General features: G+C 39.5%; 1 protein-coding gene across 1 annotated transcript in view; it reads left to right on the forward strand.

Moving 5' to 3' along the window:
- Window positions 1-1,087: 1,087 nt before the first annotated feature.
- Window positions 1,088-9,445, forward strand: part of SHCBP1 (SHC binding and spindle associated 1) — a 15,519-nt gene continuing 7,161 nt past the window's right edge. The window contains exons 1-7 of the mRNA XM_035893597.1: window positions 1,088-1,388; window positions 1,995-2,110; window positions 3,103-3,311; window positions 4,406-4,498; window positions 7,087-7,320; window positions 7,422-7,590; window positions 8,848-8,968. Coding sequence (XP_035749490.1) covers window positions 1,088-1,388; window positions 1,995-2,110; window positions 3,103-3,311; window positions 4,406-4,498; window positions 7,087-7,320; window positions 7,422-7,590; window positions 8,848-8,968 — 1,243 coding nt within the window. The remainder of the gene's footprint in view (window positions 1,389-1,994; window positions 2,111-3,102; window positions 3,312-4,405; window positions 4,499-7,086; window positions 7,321-7,421; window positions 7,591-8,847; window positions 8,969-9,445) is intronic.

Below are 9,445 nucleotides of genomic sequence, written 5' to 3' on the forward strand. Positions count from 1 at the left end.
GGGCTGCGCAGAGCTGCTCCGGCCGGGGCTTGAATACCTCCCCGGACAACCCGCACTGCTGCTTCGCCGCCCTTACGGGGAAAATGTTTCTTGTATCCAGGCCGCCCCTGTACGGAGGCTGCGGTGCCCAGGGCCGTGCCCAGGCAGCGGCTCAGCGCTCCCCGGTGCGTGAGGCTGCGGGTGCGTGGGGTGGGGAGCGGGGACCTGGCTGGAAACCGTGTCCCGCAAGGCAACGTAGGGGTGGCTTTGGAAATAAACTCAGTAAATGGTTTTTTTTTTTTTTTTATTATTATGAACTTAGGGTGTGTGTCTCGGGTACATACCACAGGCATTTAAATCAGCGTCCAGGAACATGTATGTGTTTGAAACACTTGACAGCGGGAAAATGCTTTCCTGGAAGTGACTCCCCTGCTCTCTACCTAAGAGCACAATACTGCAATATCGGTGCTTTTAGTATCCATTGAGTATCATTGCTCAGTGCCAGGTCATTATTGATATGTGGTTATAGGCTTGCAGTTTGTAAACAAAGAGCAAGCTAAACTAGATGGCTTGTTCTGGAATGTATGCGGTGCTCTGGAATTCATAGTGTGGCTTGTACAGGGTATTACTGTCACAGTTGCTGGATTTGATTATGGGTATGTAGGAAAAAATTCTTATTTACAGTGTACATATAAGACCTACGGTTTTACTGGAACCTTTAAAAATACTTAATAAATCATACTTGGGGATTAAAATCACCTTTTCATTTCTTTTCTTTATATATTACAATGCTTCTGCCACGAAAAAAAGTTATATTGTCTAAGCACTTGTAATTGCATCATACACTGATTCTGATTTTTGTTTTGTCAATTGAGTTTGGCCCCAGATATGTAAACAGTTTAACAAATTCGAGGTACATATATGTACATGAATGGTAATTTATTACCTAAAGGATTATAGAACTTGTATATAGAACAAATTAGCATGTAACTGCACCTTAGGGCAGGTGTCAACAAATAGGGAGATCCTCTTTTGGGACAGGGTAAATATTCTGAAGAAGAGAGCAGGTAACCAAATAACATAGTCTCTTCACCAAGGATAGTTTAAGATGTGTTGTAGAAAGCAGGTTCATGATGGATCTTGGGCTGAACAGGAATTCTTTGGGAATAGAAGAGTGAGTGATGATTGCATTGAACTGACAGTCTGTGGGTTTGCTTTGTTCCCATTCCTCTCCCCAGATCTGCTCCAGGAAGATGATGATTCCTGTAGTGATTATGGCAGTCGTGACAAACCAGGGACTGCTTTAGGAAGGACTGTGCCAGATGGGAATGTGCTTTTTCCAGATATTTTTCACACTGATCATCTTCTGTTTTATGAGCGATTTAAAGCTTACCAGGATTACATCTTGGGTAAGTAACTTCTTAGCAGAAAAAGAACATGTAGTAAGGTTTCTTGTAGTGACTGTTTAAATGATCCAGTTTAAATGGAGCCAGTTCCATATTAAGCTGTGAGATGCTCTTAATACCGGGGACTAGAAAAGATGTAGTGTACTGCTATCACTTATGCTGTAACCTCAGCTGCTCTAGCTCATGGACCAGGAGGCGATGGGTTTAATATAAGTAAATAAAATCTGAATGATTGAAAGGAAAAGGTGCTAATTACTGGAGTCTGTGCCTTGTTTTAACTGATCTTACTGGAACTTTTTTGTGTGTATTAAGACTGTTTAAGATAAGGCATAGGTTAGCTATTCAATACCAATGGCACTGAAACCTTCAGTACCTGGAAGGTTGAGTACTGGATCTGTTCTTCCAGAGAAGCACAAAATGGATGACTCTTCAGCTCTCTCAGTGCTGAGAGAGACAGCAAAAATGCTGATGGTTATCATGAGCAAAACAGAATAAAGTCCAACTTTAGATGTGGTAAAGAAACACTTAAACTATGCTGACTTTCATTTTCCAGTGATCTGAAGGACTTTCTTTCCTTGCGTAAGTATACTGTCTTCACTTTCTTCTCAGCTGACTGCAAAGCTTCTGAGGTGAAAGAATTCACAGCTGAGTACCTGGAGAAGGTCCTTGAACCATCTGGATGGCAGGCAATCTGGCGCACTAATGTGTTTGAGGTCCTTGTTGAGGTAAACGGAATGCAGCTGCTCAGGCATTTTTCTCCAATTAATGTAATTTACCTCTGTAATGGACAGGTCATTTATCTATGAAGTTTATGAGCTGGTAGAAAAATAGCAATGTTTTCATATCTAATTGCCAGTGATGGCTAGAGCAATAGGAATTTTTTTTAAAGGGTTCCTTGCTTGAAACTGGAAGGAGGAACACCAAGTCAGTACAAGTGAGCTGCGAGTTAGAACTCTGGGCACAGAGTAGATAAGCACTTGGTTCAGAGCTGGCTCTTGTAATGTAGTCTTTTCAAATGTCAGGCTCTGATCATTTGTCAATTTTTTTATCAGTAAAATTGTTCTTTTTGACCCACCTTGACAGTAGCTCTTGTGCATTGCATACCTGTCATAGACCCACTGGGGATTGCTGGTTTGGGATACTCCTTTTCTAGGTCTCTCAATGTCTGAGTTCTACATCTTTGTGCAAACCTTGGGTGTTCAAACTTGCAGTTCCATTATATGTTTGAAGAGGGAAAAATTTTGTACCCTTTCAGCTTTTCAGCCCTATTATTGACAAAATGGCTTTCACTGGCCCAGACTTTGCATTGTTTGTGTCTTGTGGGCACTTTGAAAAATGAGCCCCAAAAGAGTCCCTAAGAACTGTAAGATATTGATTTGTTTGATTCTGAGGATACTGCTTTTGCCTGATTTTTAAAAAAATCAAACCAAAAAACCCTAAACTAGTGAAGCAGCCTACTGGCCTTGTATGAATATTGAGGGATTTGAACAAAGTTTTGAATGTGGAAAAGGCTCTAGATGTGTGGTTCTGAGAAGCTTAATTCTGGAGTTACCAGTTCAGCTGAATAGATTGCCTTTGTTGTACCATGCAATGTGCATTGGTTTGTGTGGGTCAACTGGCACTTGCAGTATGGCCTCCTCGCTTACACACATCATGTTAGCCTTCCTCAGCTGTATCTAAGGTTCTGAGAAATCTTAAGAACTATTTATTCCGACAGGTTGTTGATGTGGAGTACTCTGCTCTGAAAGCAGTTGTGCAACTCAGTGAGCCTTTCCTGTGCGAGTCACGCGATAGCGCTTTTACCTTGGAGTGCATGCAGGAACTCTTGGAGCTGAAGGAGCGTCAGATACCGCTGCAGGAGCTGCGAGTTGTGTATGATGAGTCAGGAGAGTTTGACCAGACAGCACTAGCTGTAGAGCATGTCAGGTAGGAAAATGCTCAAGGTTTAATTTTTGTCTTGAACAATTACACTCTGGTAGTAGCCAACGGGAGGTGTCCTGAGTTCTTGTGGTCATGCTGGCAGCTCTACAAGCCAAGCTTTCCAAAGTAAATCTTATGACTGGTACTAAAAGGAGACTGGTCGCAAAGAAAATATGTGGTGTCTTCTGCAGCTACAGGTAGTCACACAGTCACCCAGTACATTTAGCTGCAGCTTATTGTCAGTCTGCTTTCCGTGTCAAAAGGGAAAAAAAAAAATTGTGTTGCTTTCCCTCTCTTCTCCACCCCATATTTCCTTGGGCTGTATCACCTTGCTGTCTAGTCCAGTGTTCCTTTCTCTTCTATAACATTTTGGTGGATTTTTTCCCTTTTTTGTCCCATTCTTCTTTTTTCTGTATTTTGCCTTCTCCCCTAAATTTGCTCCTTATTCTTCAGGTGTCTGTTCACATGTTACTACTTCTATTTTCTCCTCCTTTCTATCATTTCTGTTTCTTTTCCAGCTCTCTTGCTTTCAAGTACTACATGCTGTTTGAAACCTGTCTACAGGTAGTTAGTAGAACTGGATGAAAAAGCTAAAATGGGAGGAATGACTTTACTGACTAGAAAATGGGCTGTTTCAGAAGTTGTGGGTGTGGGAGAAGAGACACATTCTGTTGAGAATTACTCGGTAGTAGAGATTGAAGCTTGAATGATGGAAGTGACGAACTCATTGTCAAAAAGAAAGCTTTAGCTGAAGGATGCCTGGCCAAAACTAAACAGTCAAAAAGCCTCAGGATCTTAAGAGTGTAAGTCTTGTTTTCAAATCCAGCTTTTAGCTGTTTACTCTCCTGTGATGAAAGTGTGACTCAGGCTATTGTGAATTTTGAACTTAGATACACAAAATAAAACTCTTTATGCACAGACAAGAAAGATAACTTCTGTGTATACTAAATAGTTTAGGGGACAGTAACATGGAATTGGAGAGAGGTGATGCTTTGAAATAGATTCTCAAATTGGTTACATTTGCGTTTCCAGGGCTGTTGCCTCTTCTTAGGTAAACGTGGCCTCCTTTGTGTGGTTAAATGCTTACTTTGCTTCAAAAGGTTTTTCTACCAGTGCATCTGGAGGACCTGGGACGAGGAGGAGGAGGATGATTTTGATTACTTTGTGCGATGTGTTGAGCCTCGACTGAGACTGTAAGTGCAACACCTTTGCTGTTATTAAAGTAGAACCACAGGAAAAGGTGACCTGGGAACAGTGACACACAACTAGATTTAAAAACCACACTGTTCACTAGTAAATCAAAGCAAGTTTGTTCTAACAGCCTTCACTGTCTGATGGTCGAAATTTAGAATGGAAAGAGGGTGCAACTGAGGCTGCCGTTTGATTCCTGAACCCTCAGTTTTTCCCTGTAAGCTTCCATCAGATGGCGCTCCAAACCCAGCTATAGCCTCCTTCATGTTCAGGCATATGAATTGTAATCCTAATTAAAGCTAGTGTGGAATGCTCTGATAACCTCTGGGTGTAGAATAAGAACCAGAATGGAATTGAATGTAGACAAAAACTTGTCAATTTGGTCATGCTGAAGGAGGAATGTGTGTGTTTCTTTCCCTGGTGGGATTAGTTGGCACGGAGTTTTCTGAAGGGGGTTTTTTAATGCTGTCCTGCCATATGGAACTGAAGCAGTGCACAAGGACACAATCTGGTTATATTTTTGAGGGTGCTAAATAACCAAAGCACACCATAAAACATACCTGGAATGAATAATTGAAAAGTGATTTTTACTGGAGGGTTTCCCCTGAGATTTGATGCATTTTTTCTTAAGTCTTTCATGAATTATTTTTCAATTCCTTTTCTTTACTACTTATAACTTAGCATCATGAGTATCTGGAAGTTTGTGTGTCATTCAGATCCAGATTTAATACTGCTATGATGCTGGGGAACTAGATCAGGGAATATTTATAACCTACCCTGAAATGCTATTTAGAATGCAGCATTACGTATGCTAGAATATAGCATATCGCATGTGCTTTACAAAGAAAATTAGTATAATTACCCACACTGTAAAGGTGGCTGCACACTTCTTTCAAACAGGACGCAATGTAACATTTGAGGACTCTGATATATGAGTGTTTTTCTGAGATGATACAAATTAGGAGGAAGTGTTATATATGGAAAATGTACACGTTTCTGAAGTGTTTATATGCTCCAGAAAATGGCTATTCTGTTGTTGAGTTTTTGGAGCCTTATGAAGACTTTGCATGGAATGAAATCAGAATGCAATGATGTGTAATGCATAATGTTTGTATTTATTTTTTTTAACACTGCGTGGCCTCACAGCCATTTTAGTGAAAATCCAAAATGCTTAAATAATGTCTTCAAGCAGAAGAGTAGATGTTATCCTTTCTTATTCTCCTATGACATGCTTGGTACAAAGCCTGTAGCCTCCAAGCTACACTGGTGTTGGTGCTGTCCTGTGTTGATATAAGCACCAACGTGTCAGCTCACAAGAAACATTAATCTTCAATGCGTGGAAACATACGATGCTTTAAACTTTTCGGGTTTCTGGTGTGCACTGTTTTAATGAGAACAGCCAGAAACTTTATACTGTGTGTCAGATTGTACTAGTCTTCTGAGGCAAGTAAAGCTGTATGAACTGTTTAACTAAAGGTTGAAAGAACAAGATAGTTTTATGTGCTTTTGTAGTGACCAGCTCTAAAATGTAAAGCATGCGTTTCAAGGCCAAATTATGTACAACATTGTTTCATTCAAATATTTTATATTTCTATATTGCTATAAATTATTCTGCTGTTAACCATGCTGCATTGACTTACTCTGCCTTTGATTGCCAAAATTTTGTGAGCCTCTTTGTGTTTCTGTACACCCTGTTTATTTGAACTGTGTAGACATTGACTGCTCTGACTACAAATTTTCCTCCTCTTTGCAGCATGCTTTAAGTGCACCCTTTAAAAAACCTCTGGAAGTTGAAGGGACATCTTTGCCCTTATTTCATGTAGCCTCTTGAATAGAGCTACTTGTACTGTGTTCAGTTGGTTCCCTACAAAAATGGTGTGAGATAATTAAATCTTGTTTCATTTGTATCGTTAATTGCTGTCCAGCTTTTTTGTAGTGACCATGACTGGTCCTACATGATTGGCCCTGGAGTGCTTGGCACCATTTACCTGGCAGATGTCCTCATCTTTCTGACTTTGGCAATGGAACTTTGGGCTGGCATTGTCTGGCCTGCAATTTCATTTGGAGAGGATACTTTTGGGATGGTGCAAAATTTACTATGCAGTGCCTTCATGTCTTCATCTGGTGCTGATAATGCCTTTCTTACTCAATCTGCATCTTGGTCCAGGTAGCTGTTTAGATTGTTGCTAATAGAGACTTCACATTATAGGATTTTTCTTTTATTTCAGGTACAATTTTCTCAGTTTTTCTAATAAATGCTTAAAAACAGACTAATTTTTTTAAATCTAATCACCTTCTAAATTGTTACTTTTTTTATAGCTGTGCTTATGCCTTTGTTTTAGAGTGAGTTTCTGATAATTGGGTATAATCTTTCAAGGCGGATGCGCAACTATTTGGAAAGTAATACGTTTGTGCCTGTTCAGATTTTTGGTTTTGCTGCTTTCAAAAAAAACTGAGCAGTGATCATATAGACTGCAGAGAATCTTGACTAAAGTACTGATGCAGAGCTTCTCAGGTTCTCTCTGGGTTTGTATTTGATCTTTCGAAATTGTAAATGTAAAGTATACTGACCCCTTACTCTGAATTGCAGGCATTATGACATCCTTGAACACCGTGTGCCTTCTGGGCTTGTAGCTGATTACCAGAACTTGTTGTCTCAATGTGAAGAGCTTTACAGGAAGTTTTTAAACGTGAGGAACAGCATATCAAGCAGTGATTCAGACTCAGAAGTAGAAAACGTCTCCATGGTGGAAGGACTAAAATTGTATGAGAAAATAGAGCACTTAAAACAAAAGCTAAAACTAATTGAGAATCCTCTGCTGAGGTACTTGGTGGGTTTGTGCAAGGAGGGGGGCCATATGGGAAACTATACATGAACGTTCTTTACTGAAGAAAGAACTGATGGCTTTGTTGCTCTTGTTTCAGGTATGTGTTTGGCTACCAAAAATGCAGTGGTCTCCAAGCTAAAGGACTGAGACCAACAGGTACCAAGATTACTCATGTTGTATCCTCCACCATGATGGCAAGTCTGCTGCAGTCACTGATAAGGGACAAACTTTGTCCTGAATCTTGTGGTGAAGAACTAGAAATACAGGTACAGTAACAGGAATTGTCTATTAATACTTATTTCTCCTTGAGAAACAGTGTGGAAGAATAAGTTAATTTATCATGTGCAAGATAGTATATTTGCACAGTGTTATTTTTTGTCAATTCAAAAAAAGCACTAATTTAAACAATAAGTGGTAAGACTAGATGATACAAATAATTTCTTTTAATTCATTTGTGTCTGAGTAGTCTGTACAAGCAGTTTCCTGTGTGTAGGAAATAATAACATAAGCCTTCTGTAATAATTCTACAATGAAACATGGTAAGGCATAATACTTGTATTTAGTTTTGAAATATCTTTTGGTGCTACTGAGTTTGAAGAAAGAAACGTCATTCTGTTGCTTTAGTTCTGTGTAAGAGATACATTTATTTTAGAGCAGTTATATTTAGTTTATGTTTAGTTTACGTTTAGTGAATTCAGACAGGACTTACCACTTGAGCAGTTAAGAACAGTCTGGATTCCTTGGGCCCAAGTGAAATTGCTTGCGCTATTCTGATCAAATACATGAATTACAGATGGCCAAAATGGAGCCACAGGGAAGGTCCTGGATTAACTTTTGGGCTATAAATCAGATTTTCCATCTAGGCAATTGAAAAATGCTCTCACTATGCTTACCCTGGAATTTGCTGGGAAGCAATAAATGTGAAAATTTTCTGTACTATTTGTTCCTTCAATACAGAATCCCCAGTAATATTTGTGAAGGATATCAGCCTGCCCTCTTTGGGCAAGAAAATGTGGACCCCGTATTTGCCACTGTAATATCTGAACTCAGTTTTGGGGTGACTTGCACCAGGAGTGAAGGGTTACGTCAGCATTCAGACCAGCTCAAATCTAGTTGCCGAGTTGTTTGTGGATTTTATTTTCTTTACCTTCTGTCATCTATTTCTTCAGTAATTCATGGCAAGTCACTTGAGGCACAATTCAAATGTTGGCCTGGAACCAAGGCCATATTGAGGTTTGCTTTCTGGTGCATATGATCTTCAATCTGTATCTCTGCCCCAGCTTTCTCATGGGGGAATGGACATGACACAAACATCAAAGGAATGTTTTACGGCTGTTTTTTGTCCAGAGAGCACTATGATTCTTGAATTCAAAGTAGAAATTGTGTATTATTGGTGCCATTAAAAAGGGTTTCTTTTAAGTGAAAGCAGCAACATTTAATTGAGAAGCAAGCTTCAAGGGCATAAATGCATCCATTTTTTTTAGTGTTCTTCAGGAGCTGATTATATTGTTTGTCTTTTACAGTTTCACAATGATCCACTGGCAGCTGTAAATGCCTGTTATGAAGGAGACACAGTCATCATCTGTCCTGGTCATTATGTTGTAGATGGCGTGTTCTGCATTGCTGATTCAGTTGAACTAGAAGGTAGAAGGTTTGCTAGCATAAAGGTCCTTAAAACAAAGTAAACTGCATGTCTTAAACTAGCTCTGCATAACGATTTACTTTTTGCAGAGTTTGGTGGAAGCATTTGCTTTTTTCCTCAATTGTTCCTATTTCTGCTTGTAGAGCCATGTCTAATGCAGGATGGAGTAAGCTGTTTCATTAGCCATAGTTACTTCTGCAAGTAAACAGCAAATTTAGCTGATCAATAGCAAATTCACCATTTCCTCCTATTTGCCTGCATAAATCTTGATTATACAGATAACAGAGAAGATTCAACAGAAACATGAGGAACTTGATTTTTTTTTTTTTTAATCTAGGAAGTGCAGAAGTCATTCTAAGAGGCTTCAGTTTTTAGAGCCAGTAACTTAAGAGTACTTGAGAGATGTCCTTGTTCTTTGTATGTCTTAATCTGCTTCAGAGGTAGACTGAGACCCACTACCAGTATAGTACTGGTGAATA

Source organism: Egretta garzetta, unplaced genomic scaffold (assembly GCF_000687185.1).
Source record: "Egretta garzetta isolate BGI_Z169 unplaced genomic scaffold, ASM68718v1 scaffold354, whole genome shotgun sequence".
In the NCBI taxonomy this organism is placed as follows: Eukaryota; Metazoa; Chordata; class Aves; order Pelecaniformes; family Ardeidae; genus Egretta; species Egretta garzetta.